The 18,305-nt window shown below is 40.7% G+C and overlaps 1 protein-coding gene across 1 annotated transcript; it reads right to left on the reverse strand.

Annotated features, from left to right (window-relative positions):
* Positions 1-15,481: 15,481 nt before the first annotated feature.
* Positions 15,482-16,093, reverse strand: LOC123722990. The gene has a single exon (XM_045685534.1). The coding sequence runs from the start codon at positions 16,091-16,093 to the stop codon at positions 15,482-15,484; it is 612 nt and encodes a 203-aa protein (XP_045541490.1).
* Between the last annotated feature and the right edge of the window lie 2,212 nt (positions 16,094-18,305).

Consider the following 18,305-nt stretch of genomic DNA (forward strand, 5'->3'; position numbering starts at 1 on the left):
ACAATTTTGATTTGCTCAACACAGGTTTAGGTCTGGGGGGGAGAAACACAGTTTTGTTGTAGGATCTAGAGGCAGGGTTTGATGTGGCATTGAGAGGAGAGAAAGCAGAAGTTTGGTGTGAAACTGAAGTGGGTGTTGCAGCAATATCTGCATAAAGGGGCCTAACTTGGGGAAATCTTTTAGATGCCTCTAAATAAGATATATTTTCTTCTGACATAAGCATCTTGATAGACTTCTGCCTGGAGTGCTCAGGGCATTTAGAATCAGTGGCCATATGTCTGCCACCATGGCAAAGAAAACAGGATGAAGAAGAATCTGAAATTGAACAGCTTTCCCCTGAATGGGGCTGAGCGCATCGGAAGCATCGAGGCTTTGACCTACATTGTTTGGCAATATGACCGAACCTGCAGCAGTTGCGGCATTGAATAGTGGGAAGATGATATAATGAAACTGGAAGGGAAGCATTAAAACAGAAAATCTTATCAGGGAGGCGTTGGCCAGTAAATGTTAAAACAACTGTAGTAGAGGGGACCCATGTTACAGAATCCTCTCTCCTTGATTTGAAATTGAGCCTTCTAGCTCTAATTACTTCACCAAAATTGGGAGGGGTGCATATTCCAGATAAAAGCTCTTCTAGTGTCCACTCTGTGGGTATATTTCGTACAACGCCTAAGCGGAAGATGTGGAAGCGGGGTATATGACCAACCAAATTGCTATTCTCGAGAACGGGATTTTTCAGGAAAGCATTAGCACTTTGTGGTTTATTAAAAGTAACCGATATTTTATTTCTGCCAGTTTCCTTTATACCACCTTCAGCAATATCAGGTACATTATGTTTATGTAAGAGCTGTGCTACTCTTAAAGTTTTTAAAGAGGAACCAGATGAAGGGTCTGTTTCTTTACGGGAGACAAACACTGTGTACGGGCCCTTGTCACTCTCACTATATTGTATGTCAGCATCATTTTTGAAACCGGGTTTTGTAAAAACAGACTGGATCGAACCAGAAGGGGATGTTGTTTTTTTAGAGTCTGCTCTTGTATCTACTGCTGGTCTTTTTAATGCCTGCTTTTGTTGAACTGCCTGATCAGCCCCCTTATCGGGGGCATCCATAGCACTCACCTTTACCTTAAACTTAAATCTAACTACATACACTTACCTTAAAAAAAATACCCCCCAAACCAACACAAACACGACAACACAAATATTACAGTCTCAATAAGAAATAATCAGCAATATAAAAGAAACGAAACAAGTTTATAACCTAACTTCAACCAAGCGTCAACGCTGCCAAAAGTCAAGAGCACACAACAAAGTCAAAAACAATATAAATTCAAGTGTCAATGTCATGTTAACTCCATATGTCAAAAATTTAAATCTAAATTTTTTTTTTCAGAGCTATGATAGGTGGGTGTTTTTCAGAAAAAATGACCCTGTGACGATCAGGAAAAATAATTTTGGTTGTACATGAAATTGTTCATATTGTCCCTGGTATGAAACAATACATTATTAACTAGCTAAATATGCTATTTAAATTAATATAAAACCATAAATATAAGAAATATTCAAGTTTTTCTCTCAGCATATGATGCAAAGTATTCCTGTGCGTCACAAAATATAATGAATCAGATATAAAACGACCAGGCATTGAAAGAAAATCAACGTATATTACCTTATAGATATACTTAAAATCTTTCCATAAACATCAATAATTTAGCATATTTCTATCGCATTAATAAACAATCAGGGAAATAGTTTCATGTTCGTCACTTCTTTGACAAATGGCACTTGAAATGTTGTCTTTACTAATGATACGTGTAACAAATTTAAAAATTGAGCAAATTGAGGAATTTTTGGCTATAATAAAATACTGATAATTACTAAATAAACACTATAAAATGAAAAATAGATATTTAAAAAACCATTTTTGTACTATTCAGAATATGGGACAGTGACTATTACGACAAGTGCGTTACGAATAGGAATAATTTGAGCAGTGTCCACACCACCGCGTTTAAAAACACAATCACAAAGAAGTTAACGCTTTATTAACTTAAAATTATTAATAAAAAGTTTTAACTGCATCAAAACTTTTTTATTACACATAAAAGTATTAAAAGACATAGAATTGTCAATTTGAGATAACATATAACTTATATTATTCAGGTGATTATTTTAAATTTTTACTTACGAGATAATTATCACAATTACTTTAATCAATAGATGCAATAAACCTCTCTTTCTCTATTTCGCGATTCTTTCTTTCATGCAGAAGTTTTTCGCGGTAATATCGTTTGCGACTAGTTTCTAACATCCTTTGTAATTTCTGTATTTTAATTGAAATAAAACTAAAAAATTTAATTAATAATTAAATTAAAATTTTAAAATATTTCACGGTATACTAAGCTTTACAATTCAAGTTCGTCACGATTTTGTTCCGATAGTATGTCACGTGACGCACAGGACGTTTACATCCCACGAAAGTTTTAAAATTAAAAATAACTAATATTTTGTTAAATTAACTTGTTTTTAGCTTTATTAATCTAATAAAGGTTAGTTTATGTTTTATAAGCAATATGATAAAGTAAAGAATACGAGTTTATTTACCTTCTAAATACTGTCACTATCCAGAAAACTTTTTCTGGACGCCGAAGACACCAACACTTTTGTCACAGTTTTTGATCCAACTGACGTTAAAAACAACAATGGCGGTATCAAAAACGATCACAATTTTGCCAGGAAGGAAGAAAATACACAAATTAGTAGATTTAGTCTTATGTAAAATATCAAATTCACCGTGACGAAACGGGATTTTCCGGTACTAAGGTTTTCGTAGGACAGTATTAAAGTAGTTAAATTTTTAAAATAACCATAAGTTTATCACATATAAACTTGAAAAGACAATTTAAGACATACAGAGACTATGTTCAAACACTTAAACATACTCAAAGACCAATATTCTACAAATGAGATGTATTTGAAGTCTCCGAGAGTACTGTGGGACACACGAAATCTTCATCTCCTATTTTGCTTTTTTTTTAATATAACAATAAATATCCGCTTTTTATGACCCTTTATAATTTAATTCTATTTTAAAACATTTACCTAGGTCATATGAAATTTCACTTTTACATGTCCTATATAAGAAAGTAAAAATAAAAATGGTTAAAGTTGTGGGACAGTCCGATTTTGCTAGGGTCATTTTTTGTGAAAAACACCCAGGTACAGATACATAGGTAAAGAAGTGTGTAGCTTGGTTGCACTCTATAATGAAACTACCATGTTCAGTGTTTTAAAAGGAAGTTAGTTTATTATAGATTAAAAAAGCACAGATAATAAAGAATGACAATCATAATGTCACCAGTAGGTGTCGCTACTATCGATTATTTAGATATAATTCAACACTCCCCCTATATCTAATAATCAATGTTTTAACAAACAAAAAAAAAAAAAGTTACACAGCTACTACACCCAATAAGTTCATAAAGGAATAATGTTTCTTTGTACATAAACTTTTAGTGAGTATATCAGCCATAGACCTTTATAATAGGGACGCGACACATTGTTCTATACGTAGAATTACTTATACATATAGCATCCATTTTGAAGGAACATACATAAACATATATCTATCTCGTTCTTCCTCAGCACTATAACTCGCAGGAAAACAAGATAACAGTATTTCAGTGCGGACTTAAAGTGAAACATGAAAATACGCAAATACCTAATGAGGCCGAAAAATCCGCCATGTTTAGCGCACCAAATGTCATTTTTAGAGCCGTACTTGTGTTGTCGAAAAGTCGTGATATAAATCAAAATAACCAATCATCAATATTTTGCTTGTGATTTAAAATAATTGAAGCCTTGAAAATAAATGAATTGATAAATAATTACGTCGCAAATATGCATAAGGACGCAATGACGTTTGTAATTATATAAATGTTCTGAAGGTGCTTTTTTATCACGCGGTCCCTTGATATGTTTAAATTTTGAATCACTCTCACTTATGATATACTAGCTGTCGCTCGCGACTATTAGTTGACTATGTGTTCTTCCAGACTATGCTCTACATCTATGCCAAATTTCATCAAGATCCGTTGAGCCATTCCGGAGATACCTTCAAACAAACATTTATTCATCCGTCCGTCCAAACATTCGCATTTATAATATTAGTAAGATAACAATATATTTACTTCCGATTAAAGTATACATTCTACAAATAATTAATACTCAATAATATTTAAAATAAAATGAGCCAAGAACGTTTATCGATAAAACCTAATAACCTTAAAATCTTCTGAGCAGCACTAAAACCGCCATGTTTAGCGGCCTGATGACGTCACAGTGGCACGCATTTTTTGTTGACGTTTCATTTCCATAGGTTTCATACTTCAGTGATATCAGCTGGCATTTCAGTGCTTGGCAAATAATATAATTTTACAATATTATTAGAAACACATTCTCTAGTAAAATGATATTTCACATCTATATGTTTAGATTTCTTGTGGAAAACTGGGTTTATTGACAACTTTTGAGCACTCTGATTAGCATTAAATAATTTTAAAGTATACATTTTATTTGTTATCTCAAACTGTAAATTTCTTAAATATATTGCTTCTTTGCAAGCTTCGGATATACTCATATATTCTGCTTCACAACTTGAAAGAGCAACTGTTTTTTGTTTTTTACATTCCCAAGATATTATACCATTAGATAATAAGAAACAATAACCAGTATATGATCGTCTATCCAATACATTATTTGCCCAATCAGCATCAACAAAACCTTTAATTTCAGAGTTTCCATTTTTATAATACTTAATACCAAAAGATTTAGTCCTTTTTAAATATTTTAAAACTCTCTTGGCATAATGCCAGTGCTCATCTGAACAACAATTATTAAATTGACTTAAATAATTTACTGAAAAAGTTATGTCCGGTCTAGTTAGTACTTTGTAGTGACAGGCTTTCCGCACTCGTAATGAAATATACTATAATGCATTCATACTTGTCTCTAATACTAATGTGTTATAGAATATATAGTCAAATTACTATTTTAAACAAGTGTCGCCACAAAAGTGTGAAATTAGTATGTATAATTTTTTGCATGGTTAACTGTTAACGATTAACTTTAACTTGCGTTAAATTTTCGAGAATTGAACGCTTTAACGTTTAACGAAGTTAATTTTTTAATTAACGCTTTAACGATTAACGAAGTTAACTTTTCGATTAACTGTGCCCACCTGTGTCAAAGACCAATATTCTACAAATGAGATGTATTTGAAGTCTCCGAGAGTACTGTGGGACACACGAAATCTTCACCTCCTATTTTGCTTTTTTTTTAATATAAAAATAAATATCCGCTTTTTATGACCCTTTATAATTTAATTCTATTTTAAAACATTTACCTAGGTCATATGAAATTTCACTTTTACATGTCCTATACAAGAAAGTAAAAATAAAAATGGTTAAAGTTGTGGGACAGTCCGATTTTGCTAGGGTCATTTTTTGTGAAAAACACCCATTTATATATATATATATATATATATATATTTATATATATATATATATATATATATATATATATACACACATATATATATATATATATATATATAACGTTTTTGTTTTCTTCAGAATTAGGATAAAACAAAACTGAGTTTCTTTTGTTTGAAAGAAAGAAACGACATTTAATGTTACTGTTTTAAATCCTAATCCTTATTTAATTAACATGGAAAAAAATATCAACTTTTAATTCACACAATGCTTTTTTAAACTTCTTGACATTAACAGGTTGACAGTTCTTTTTTAATATTAGTACAGACTAAATACTGATTAAATAATAGCTACTATCCCACAGATCAATTAAACAATAAAAATTTAAATAAAATAAATTTTAAAGAAAATTATATTTTTCTTTACATCTCCCCCACCCATAAAAGATACAAAAATATACTGAATCACATATCTTCTTTGTCATCATCTTCAAAAACAGGCGCTGGAATCAGTTTCGAAATATGGAAAAAACTTGATTCTGACTTCCTACGGTTTGTATTTATCTTATAAATTGAGTTTGATGTTTTTTCTATGATTATGTAAGGTCCGATTCTCAATTCGTCGAGCTTTTTCCGATTCAGTTTGTTTCCATTATCCACAAAAACTGTATCACCAACTTTGAAGTCGGCATGTTTTCTATTTTTATCATAAATTGTCTTGTTATAATTATGTGATTTAATTGTAACAGTAACAGTGTGCTCCGTTTCGTTATAACTTTTTACACAATTTTGTGCTATTGTCGTCCATGCTACTTTAGAGTTATTTTCGTTTACCTTGCATCTAATTTTATTGACTAACATTTGATTAAGTCTTTCATTTAAACCGTTTGAAAAGGGCGAGTCCACAGCAGTAAAAATTATTGGAATATTTTTTTCGTCTAAAAATGTTTTAAATTCTCTAGAATTGATGCCAGGGTATTGGTCTGAGAGAATCATGCCAATATTTTTATTTTCTGCACAGTTTCTTACTAGTTTTATGAAATCATTTGCAGTTTGTGTACTGGACGTCAAAATATATACGTATCTAGTAAAGTGATCTAATAGCAAGTGCAAATATCTCTTTGTTGACCTGGAACCACCAAAGCCTCCAATGGTATTTATAGAACATATTTCGAAAGGTTCTGTTGCCGGACCCAGATGGGACATTAATCCATACTTGTCTTTTCCTCTTGATTTATTTTTCATACATACTATACAATCCTCACATACTTTTTTTATGTTTTTTGTCATGTTTTCAGCTGTGTACCATGTGCTGATCATTCTTTGCATTTGTTTAATCCCTATGTGACCTAGGTTTGCATGTATATTTTTGATTAATTTTATACTGAATTTCTCAGAAAGGATAATTTTTTCTTTTTTTTTTTCACTTTCTTGTAATAAACATTTTTTTTTTGTAATTAATTTGTCTTTTCTGCATTGTAACATTTCATTTTTATTTTGGTCTTCTAGGATATCCTTTAGAGATATTATGTTGACTATTTTTAATTGTTCATCCAGGTTTTCATTTGCTTCTATAACTGGGTTTCTGCTTAAGCAATCAGCTTCAATGTTATACTTACCTGGAGAATATTTGATTTGGAAATCATATTGGGATAAATAGTAGGTAAGGTCTCCTAATTCTTCATCTGTTCTTGACTTTATGTTCAAATTCTCCAAGGGTTTGTGATCTGAATAGACAGTAAATTGCCTACCTATCAACAGATGCTGCCAATACTTCAAACATTCTTTAATTGCTAGGCATTCTAGATAGATAGCTTTCTTCCTTTTTTGAACTTCATTTTATTTTTTGGAGAAGTATGCCACTGGTTTCTCTTCATTGTTTTCTTGTGGCTGTTTTAGGACTGCTCCTATTCCTAAAATACTTGCATCTGTATAAATGTGGATTGGCAAATTTGGATTAAAAATGGTTAATACTGGCTGAGAACACAATATTTGTTTCATTACTTCAAATGACTTTTGGCATTCCTTGGTCCAGTTAAAAGTTTGTTCCTTTCTTAAAAGATTATGTAATGGTTCTAATTTTATCGCTATGTTTGGAACATACTTATGATAAAAGTTTATTTTTCCTAGAAATTGTCTAATATTTTTCTTTGTGGTTGGAGTAGGAAATTTTTTTATTGATACTAAGTTGTCTTTCAGAGGCCTTACTGATTTTTTCTGTATAATGTGACCCAAATACTTAACTGAGTCTGCTGCAAACAAGCATTTTGAAAATTTTAGTCTGAAACCTTCAATTTTGATCGCTTGAAATAGCTTTTCCAAGTGTTTGATATGATCTGAGAATGATTTTGAGAATATTAAAATGTCATCAATATAACATACTGTGAAATCTCCAAGTTTGTGTTTTCTTATTATATTACACATTATTCTTTGAAATATAGCCGGCGAGGTCTTCAGTCCGTAAGGTAGGCATGTCCATTGAAAGTGTCCCTCTTGGGTAACAAACGCAGTTTTATATCTGTCTGTGATACGCAGAGGTATTGACCAAAATGCTGAATTCAAGTCCAGTGTCGAAAAAAAATTGCAATCTCTTGTTTTTATTATTAGGTCTTCAATAAGTGGGAATGGTTGTGACTGCGGGATGACAATTTTATTTAAGTCTCTAAAATCTATGCAAAGTCTTGATTTTTTATTTTCCTCTCTTTTATATGCTAAAGTAACAGGTGCAGCAAATGGACTATAAGATTCTTCTATTATTTTTTTCTCCAATAATTGTCTGATTTGGTTTTCAATCTCTTTTTTATCTTCTTCTGTGCAGCGATATGGCCTCTTACTGCAATATTTTTCTGTTGACAGATCAATGTGTGCTTCATAATCTCTTACCGTTCCGATGTCAAACTTGTCTTTAGCAAATACAGATTTATTGTTCATTATTAAATCATCAATTACTGCCTGTTGTTGATAGTCTAGGTGATTTATTGAGATTTTGAAGTTGTCTTCAGTGAACTTATCATTTGAGTTTATTAAATTATGAAGTTTGACAGCTGTTATTTCTCAATAATTTTTTCTAAAATCTTTACCAAGGGATCTTCTAAATCCCTTTTTCCAACAATAGCTGACTGTTCTTGGGTAACTTCCTCAAGAAATTGGTTCTGGAAAATCATATTTTCTTCTTCATCACAATATGTTTGTAATATATCGACAGCAGAAAGCGGAAATGTCGTATCTCAAAATATCTAGTTTCACACCAGAGCCAAAAAGCTATTTCAAAAAAATCACAACTCCTAAATTAATTAAGATAGGAAGTTGAACTTTGGAACGTATTTCTATCAATCTAAGCGTTATTTGATACCGTTAATTGGTATGTCCTAAAGTTACTAATCCATTGATTATTTTTACTAGTTACAGCAATTGATGTTAACTTATTTGGGCCAATTTTCGAGATACGACATTTCCGCTTTCTGCCGTCGATATCTTCTGTCATTTTTATCCATACACTTCTACTTTGATGTCTTTTCTTTAACGTTTTTTTTCACTGTAGCAAAAGCTTTACAGTTTTGAATGTGTTTGTGATATTGTAATGATTGATATTCTTCCGAAATTATGAAAACTTTATCCACAGTTGCGATGGATGTTATTGCGATAAAGTTTGATTTTCCATCTGCCGTCGATTTTACTTGAAATGTAAATCTCAATTTGTCCATTTTCGTGTTTTTTAGTTTTTTAAGACGTTTTTGTTTTCTTCAGAATTAGGATAAAATAAAACAAAACTGAGTTTCTTTTGTTTGAAAGAAAGAAACGACATTTAATGCTACTATTTTAAATCCTAATCCTTATTTAATTAACATGGAAAAAAATATCAACTTTTAATTCACACAATGCTTTTTTAAACTTCTTGACATTAACAGGTTGACAGTTCTTTTTTAATATTAGTACAGACTAAATACTGATTAAAGAATAGCTACTATCCCACAGATCAATTAAACAATAAAAATTTAAATAAAATAAATTTTAAAGAAAATTATATGTATACCTCAGTATAGCGTGGCGACCCGTCGCCACGGCAAGCGTCGCCACGCCAACAATTCGGTTTACAAGTGATCCTATAGATGTTTCACATAAAAAATGTTGTGAATTTATTAAATTTTTTATGTTAAAGGTATAATGACTCACAAATGCATCGATTAGTGCCATGGCTCACTCGGGAACTTCATTATTTATTAAATGAGAATGTGGGGCATATATCTTATGTGATAACGAGGATCTTGGAGCTCCTACCTCAGTAACACATTAACTCTCCGGAGTTCAGGGAGGCGATGCTCCGGTACTTCGGCGACAGGACCGACCATTTTCTGCACGAACTGTACTGTTTCGCCTCCACACCCTACGACATGACCGGCTACGACCGCAACGTTCAATACACCACCGACACGAGGATATCTACTATGGTCAATGAGGTCATATCGAGTTCCGAGTCGGAAGCGAGCACGGACTCCGACATCGTTATGGTGTCCAGCTCCGAGCCGGCGGAGCAGCCCCCGGGACCCTCCAGAGTGCCCGCGCCCGTCTATCCTCAAAACTACATTCCAGTAGGTCTACTCTAATTCGACGAAACGAAACTTCGTTAACGAACGAATTTGAAACGAAATTTCGCAATGGACCTTACTCTATAACATTTTCGGACACGCACACGATGTTCGGATCCAGAGACAATTTTCGTGAACGATCTTCGTGAATGACATTGTGATGGTCTTTTTATGTGTCATTTGCGGCAAATTCCGGTTTTCGTATTATCTTAAAAAAATAAAATTAATTGGCTTTATTTTCAATTTATACATTTAACTTGTAGTTTACCATGCATTTTTTATAATTTTCATGTACCAAATATAAACATTTACGTACTAAATTTATTTTCGATTAAATCTACAGAGACACTCTAAAGAACCTTATCACTGACGATGTTAACCGACCTATTTTAAGAGCCCGATTTCAGCTTAACATTGGTAACAATGTACCGGCCCTCCCGCGAACGCGGGTGTACTGGTGGAGACCTCACCTGGCCGGTCTTCGTACGGCTTGTCAGGTGGCACGCCGCACGTACACCCGCAGCCGCAGAAGAAGCAGGTGGGACATGGACCAAGAGGCGCTGCTGCTCGCCGCGTACCGGGCCGCTCGTGCGGCGCTGACCTCGGCCATAAAGGCCGCCAAGGAGGAAGCCTGGAAGGAGTGGCTCGAGAGCCTGAACCGTGATCCGTGGGGGCGCCCATATAAGATCGTGAGCCAAAAGCTCCGACCATGGGCCCCCCGCTAACCAGGTCTCTCGATCCGCTCCTCACAGAGCAGGTGGTCAGCTCCCTCTTCCCGGCAAGGGAGGAGTGGGTGCCGCCGAGGATGGCGGCGCCGGATCCTGAGGGACCGGCCGAATCGGGCGAGGAAATCCCGCCCGTATCTGAGGCCGAGCTCGGGGCCGCGGTTCTGAAGCTAAGGCTGAAGAACCGCGCTCCGGGCCCAGACGGCGTCCCTGGGCGCGCCCTCGCCCAAGTCGTGCCGGTCCTTCAGGAGGAGACGCTGTCCCTGTTGTCGGAGTGCTTGGCGTCCGGAAGAGTCCCGCGGCGGTGGAAGACGGGTAAGCTCGTGCTTCTCCGGAAGCCCGGGCGCCCGGCCGCCTCGCCGTCGGCCTACCGCCCCATCGTGTTGCTCGACGAGGCGTGCAAGCTGTTCGAGCGAGTGCTCGCTGCGCGTCTCGTCGCGCACATGGAGGCGGTTGGGCCCAATTTGAGCGGCGGCCAGTTCGGCTTCCGTCGCGGGCGGTCCACCATTGACGCCATCACCCGACTCAGGGACAGGGTCGAGGAGGTTGTCGCCCACGGGGGAGTGTTGTTGGCGGTGTCGCTGGACATCGCGAACGCCTTCAACACGATCCCCTGGCCGACAATCGCGGAGGCGCTGAGGTACCACCGCGTCCCGGGGTACCTCAGGCGAGTCCTTGCGGACTACTTCGTCGACCGGGCCATATTTTATCCGGCCCGAGACCAGGTAGTCCGCAGGGACATGACGTGCGGTGTTCCACAGGGGTCGGTCCTCGGGCCGCTCCTGTGGAACATCGGATACGATTGGGTTCTGCGCGGTGCCAATCTCCGGGGTGTCGAAGTTCTTTGCTATGCGGACGACACCCTGGTCACCGCGCGGGGCCCAACGTTCCGGGACGCGGGCGTGCTCGCAACTGCGGGCACGGCCCACGTGGTGCGCCGCATCAGGGCCCTGGGCCTCAACGTGGCCCTCGAGAAGTCCGAGGCCATGTTCTTCCATGGGCCTCGGACTAAGCCCCCCCGCGGCTATTCCATCGTTGTGAGCGGCACCCCCATTGCTGTCGGGGGGACTATGAAATATCTTGGTCTCGTCCTCGACAGCCGATGGGGGTTCGATGAGCATTTCCGGATACTTGCACCAAAGCTGGTGAAGTATGCGGGAATGAGCAAGGATAACATGGTCCTGTTGCGACGTGCGCAACGGACCATGGCTCAGCGGGCCTCCAGAGCGTATCGCACCGTCTCGTACGAGGCGGCGTGCCTCATCTCCGGGAGCCTCCCTTGGGACCTCGAAGCCGGGGTCCTGGCGGAGGTTTACCGGAGAAGGGCCCTGATGCGGCATAGAGGTGAAGAACCCCTCCCGGAAGAGATCGTACGCTGGAGGAAGGAAGGACGTGACGATCTCTTCCGGCGATGGGAGGAGAGGTTGGCGGACACCTCGGTGAGCAGGCGACTCGTCGAGGCTGTCCGCCCCGTCCTGCGCCAGTGGGTGGAGGCGAAGCACCGGGAGCCGACTTACTTCCTGACGCAGCTTCTCACAGGGCACGGCTGTTTTGGCCGTTACCTGTATGAAGTTGTGGGAATTGAGTCGGATCCCGGTTGCCGACATTGCGCGACCGGCGCCGTGGACACGGCCGAGCATACGCTCGCCGTGTGCACCGCCTGGGACGCTCAACGCGCCACACTCACTGGCGCAATAGGACGCGATCTGTCGCTGCCGGCCGTTGTTAGATCGATGGCCGACAGCGAGCAGAGCTGGGCCGCCATCGCCTCGTTTGCACGCGAGGTGATGGCGGCCAAGAGAGAAGCCCTGCGGGAACGGGAACGCGCCAGCGAAACGCTGCCGCCCCGCAGGGCCCCAGCGAGGGGCCGCCGGCGTACGAGGTACGCCGCGGCCCTTCAACCAATTTGAGGTGGCCACGCGCGGCAGGCCGGGGGGCCTGCTGCGCTGAATGTGGCGGATGCCCTCTCTCCTGTGTTCCGAGGGAGGGCATCATAGGGTGATGGGAGGGGGTGTTAAAAACAGCCCCTCCCTACACGTGTCGAGCCCCTACCAAGGGGCTCCCCTAGCCGGGTCGTGGATAAACTAACGTAGATGCCACGGCCCGGTCAGGCGAAGGAGAACACCGAGGGGTTTAGTGGGTATTCCGGTCGCCTTCCGCGGCCGGCGAGTCCCACACGAAACCGTCCCTGCTGCCCCCGCAGCACGGACGGCGAAGTGCGTAAATGCATTCCCCGCGTCAACAAAAAAAAAAAAAAAAAAAAATTGGTAACAATGTACGACAACTAAAATTGTACACATATTCACGATGTTGACAAACGTCATTTAGGATTTTTGTACCAAATATTTGAAAAAGTTTTGTAAAGTTTGTTCTTCAAGTGTTTCCTTAATCATGTTTTCAAGTGCTTTTCACATACTTCGCTGTCGCGATAAATAATTTGTGAGAAGGTTCCAAGCTCACTTTGAGTCTGCACTTTGTTCTCGACGTTCGTTTGGATAATAAACTTCGTAAGTAAACCTCATATTATATTTATTAGTTTGTTTACTATAATTATCGTCTCTTCGGTTGAAATATACATTATTGACGGTCGAGTTGGCGATTGTAGCTTTTATGGCGAACACAATTATATCTAAGGACTTACTATCCAAAGTTAAAAGTTGCGGAGACTGGTAGTTTTTAATAAATAAAATCGTACTTAGGTTAGTTATTTTCACTACTTTTGACGGAACTTTGACAGTTTTATTTTATAAGTGGTTGTGCCGTACACGACGGGTTCGGGTCCCGCGGCACAACCTGCCTTAAACTACGTATCACAAGGCCTGGCGTAAATAATGTAAATATATGAACTGGCACTCACCTACTCGATGCCCCGTTCACCGCCTGCAGGTGCCTGGTCACTCTGTCGGTGTCAGTCGAGTCAAGTAAGTCACTGTCATACAGTCTAAAGGCGCCAGCAATGCTGCACTCCTGATGCACCCGATGCACCGCTTCCCGTAAGCGCCCTATAGACGCGTCCTTTACCGAACCGAACGCGGAACCGTAAACTTAGCGACCCTGTACGCTAAATATAAGACACGTCCGATGAGCTATCCAACTGCCGACCACTTTTTATGCTGCCACGATGCGCTCTGTCGACTCACTCCTATGCTGACTCGATGAGCTCTGTCGACTCACTCCTTCCCCGCACAAGCCCCCCGCAGGCACCGCGCCCGTCCGTAGCGGAGAGGGATTTCCAACTACCCGCTTGTGCGGGAGAATAAAAATGAGTCGACTTACCTTCTCTAACAATTAAAACCGCCAAATTCAAAGGTAGCGAACTACAGTGCAACTGTACCGAACAGTCCCCCGCCCCAGCCAGACGATATCTGGCTGCGTCTCAAACCGTAATTAGAAACCCAAAATTAAACAAGCTTGGGGAGAGTTGCCACTGCTCGCTTTACCACCAAGTGGCCTAATAAAATCTATGTAACCATCCAATTCGCTTTACCTGTTCCGCGAATAAATCCGTAATCCGTACCCGGTCGATCCGCGACCGTAAATGTTCCACCGACCGTATTTAAACAATGCATCCCTATGAACCCGAGTCCAAAACCGCGCGCGTGGTTACCTATTTACTCCGGAGAGAACCGACGCGAACCTGAGCGGTGGACAGTGAAACCGTACTAAGCGATGAGATGCATTGCGATGGAAATGAGGAACGACTTATCGTTCCTGCGAAGATTTATTTATATGTGGTGTGGAGGAAGGGCGATCCTGATCACTTATCACCTGATGATCCGATCGATGCGGCCTGCGACGCTCCAACCGAGGCCAGTCCAAGAAGTGGAGTGGCGAGCGAGCGCCGGCCGCACCAGGCTCCTTTGCCGCAGCTTGAGGGTCGCTACAAGAGTTACGCGGCCCCCCGCCCGTGCTCGCTGGTGAACCATGAATACTTTGTCGTTCGTGGTTGGCACTAAGCCGTGGTGGAGACCTAACATCACGGCGACCTGATGTCCGCTGCATAGCTCCAGACCAATGTTCATCCGTATTTGTATTGTGAACAGGGGAAGTTACAAGTCCCCGAGTGTTTGGCGAGTGCGAGCCGTTGCGGTTCCCACACAGCAGGAGATGATGCCTACCTCCACACTGACCGCACGCACGAGTGGACTGGCAGTGCGAGACAAGGTGGTTCCCCAAGCAGCAATAACACCAAAACCGTTGGCGAGCAATACCGCGTCGAGCTTGCCAACGTAGTTCCCGGAACTTGGGGCAACCCGTAACACCGTGTCCTGTATCCCGACAATAACTGCAGTGAATATCCTGTGCCTGTCGTACCGCTGCGTTAAACATCCGCGGCCTACTATGCGCCCAAACCGGTGGACGGTGTTCTTTACCCGCGGGCCTCGCTCTAGGAGCAACTACGAGAGGCTCTGGAGGAGGAGGAGGGACATTCTCCGTTCGACGACACTCATCCTCCAGGAATAAAATTAGGTTGTCAAAGCTGGGAAGATGAGTGGCGGAGTCCCCGCCGTATTGCAGTTCAAATCTATGTTGTAAATCGTAAGGTAATTTGGAAAGAATTATGTGTAATAACAAAAACGACCACGTGGACACAGGTAAATCCAAACCCTTGAGACCGTTGACCGCTATTAACAAAGGATTTAGAAGTCGCGTGCGCAACGACTGCGTAACCGAAATCCTAGGTAGGCCCTAGAATAGCAGCAACGTGACTATCCGCTAATCGCCGAACATTCTGATACCTACGATTGAGTAAGTCCCGGGCGATATCATAATTACCGTCAACAAGACCTAAATGTTGGACAAGACCCTTGGCCTCTCCCGTTAACGACGCCAACAAATAGGCAAGCTTCTGAGCAGGGGTCAAATCCCTACGACTGTGAACAATGCTTTCAAATAATTTGTTAAAAGCAACCCACTGTTCCAAGTCACCGTTAAATTGTGGCAAATCGAGCAGCGGCAATCTACTCATGAGCGCTGATGACGCCTCCGACTCCGCAGTAACGCGCGCGTCAGCAGCGCTTGACCCCTTAAGGCAACCAACAGCCTGAATAATTTTATCAGCCAGGTCGTCGGCCTGATCAATGTCAGCATTAATCTTCGCCATGGCATCCGCCTCTAAACCTAACTCTAGAATGCCACGGTACGCCGCATATAGATCCGCCATTTGATCGTCTAGAACCTGATATCTAGCCATAAGGGCTTGCTCACGGTCCGGCCTAGAAATATTCAAAACCGCTGAGCCGAGCCATCTCAGCACACCTGTTATCCTAGCGGTATATTTGCCGGCCATGATTAATAAAATGAAATTTCAAAAAAAAAAAAAAATCGAAGGTAGAAAATTATCGATGCTTCCAGAAACCGCTTACTACAAATGGTCGTTAAAGGAAAAAAAATCTAAATGGTGGGTAGATAATTCTCGCCTTAACCAAATGTATGAAACCCGTTACAAAGAATTACCTAATAAAAAAAAACAAAACAAAAAAAAAACGACCGTAATGAAAACCGACCAACTTAAATTATCGACGGTAACATAAAAACTACCAAACGAAAAAAAATACTAAATTAAATTATTAACCGTAATATATAAAAAAAAAAACAAATTAAAAAATCACCAAATTATATTATGCACCGTAACATAAACTACAAAAAAAAACCGTTACGTAAAGAAGCCCTAATTTAAATATACTAGAAAAAACCGATTGAAATTACTAAATCAAAATATAAAACTATAAGAAATCAATAAACGGAACCCTAATGGCCGATTAATATTACGTAGCAATCGTACAATAAAGAATTTAACGTAAACGACTCGATTAAAAACCTAATATTGTACGACGTAATATGTTATAATATTCTGTATTCCGTTGTATTCCGTTATATTCCGTTATATTCCGCGCGAGAAGGACGTTACAATATTTCGCCAAGCAATGCAAATACGTACCCGAAAAACACGTAACCCGAATATAACCACGCGGTTATAACCTACGTGTTAACCTAACCACGCTCTGCTACCATCGAATTGTGCCGTACACGACGGGTTCGGGTCCCGCGGCACAACCTGCCTTAAACTACGTATCACAAGGCCTGGCGTAAATAATGTAAATATATGAACTGGCACTCACCTACTCGATGCCCCGTTCACCGCCTGCAGGTGGGGAGTAAGGGGTGGGTTCTAACATCACTACCCACTCAAGCCAACCTCACCTGCACGTGCCAGCGATATAGTAAATAAACTCCAACCAAAGAGGTAGATTCAAGGTAAACTACCCAACCGAATACCTGGCAACGGTAGCACGTCTTCTAGCTACCGTGGTACTCCCTGCTAGATAACCGACGAGGCAATGGCGACCGACGCATGGCGGAGATTCCATGCCGAATGAGAGGCTACAGCAAGCCGTGGGATAATTCAATCTCAAAAAGGTCTGGAATGGAGGAGAAACAGCACGAAAATGGAAGCAAGATTTAAAAACAAACTACCCCAGGAGGGTACCGTAGAACGCGGAGAATCCCTCCGCGGGACGGGAGGATGTGGGAACACTTCACTACCTCTCAGCCCGTGCTGCCCCACGTATTCTGGGGGGGGCAAAATTTTGCAACCCGTTTCAAGCGAGAAGAAACAAGAAGGAAGAACAGAAGAAAGAAGACCAGAAGAAAGAAAACAAGAAGAAAAATCTGAGGAGATTACTAACCCATTTGTGAAGAAGGGGCTAAAAAGGACCCCGCCCACAAAGAAAAAGGAACACCAAGTAGCCGACCAACTAAAAAGGACTCTAGGTAAGTCACAAACAAAGATAATCAGCCTTGGTGAAGAAGAATACGTCTCCAGGAAGAAACTCTTAGAGAAACTCGGTAAACAAATCGAAGACCTGCTTGATTTCGTAACACCGAGACACAATGTCCACGGGGATATAAAAAGAAAGGTAAACGACCTTAGTACTACGTACAATAGGTTACACAACCTTAAAGAAGGAGAAGAGCAATCGCGTAATTTGACCTCAACAATGACCCAGACTTCTCCCAAAGCGCAACCACAAGCGTGGAAGGAAAATATTACACGGTCAGACGGCACTCCAGTGCACAGAAAGAGAAAGGACTTAACACCGGAGCCAGTAGTAAGTTCACCCCGTAGGGTAAAGCGGAAAATCATGAATGATCCAATAAAGCAAGACACACCTAAGCCACTACCAAACAAAAAAGTAAGTAGTAACATGGTAGTGCAGGATAAACAACGAGACGGTGCAAGCGACCCCAATGAGAAATGAGAAAAGGTCACGAGAAGGAAAAAGCAGCCCCGTAACCCCAAGCTCCCAGAAGCCTTTGTGATACAAAAGAAGGGCACGCTGACGTACGCTGAAATACTGAGTAGAATAAAAAAGGATGAAACCCTCAAAGGTGTAGGAGACCATGTCGCAAAAATCCGCAGGACTGCCGGTGGAGACATGATTTTTGTAATTAACAAACATGGTACGGGAAAAACCGAACAGTACTGCAACGCCATAAAA

The sequence above is a fragment of the Papilio machaon genome, chromosome W, assembly GCF_912999745.1.
Source record: "Papilio machaon chromosome W, ilPapMach1.1, whole genome shotgun sequence".
NCBI classification, from domain to species: Eukaryota; Metazoa; Arthropoda; class Insecta; order Lepidoptera; family Papilionidae; genus Papilio; species Papilio machaon.

What these genes read in the sequence shown, in the direction of transcription:
- LOC123722990 (XM_045685534.1), bottom strand. Translation starts at nt 16,093, where the DNA reads ATGGCCGGCAAATATACCGCTAGGATAACAGGTGTGCTGAGATGGCTC.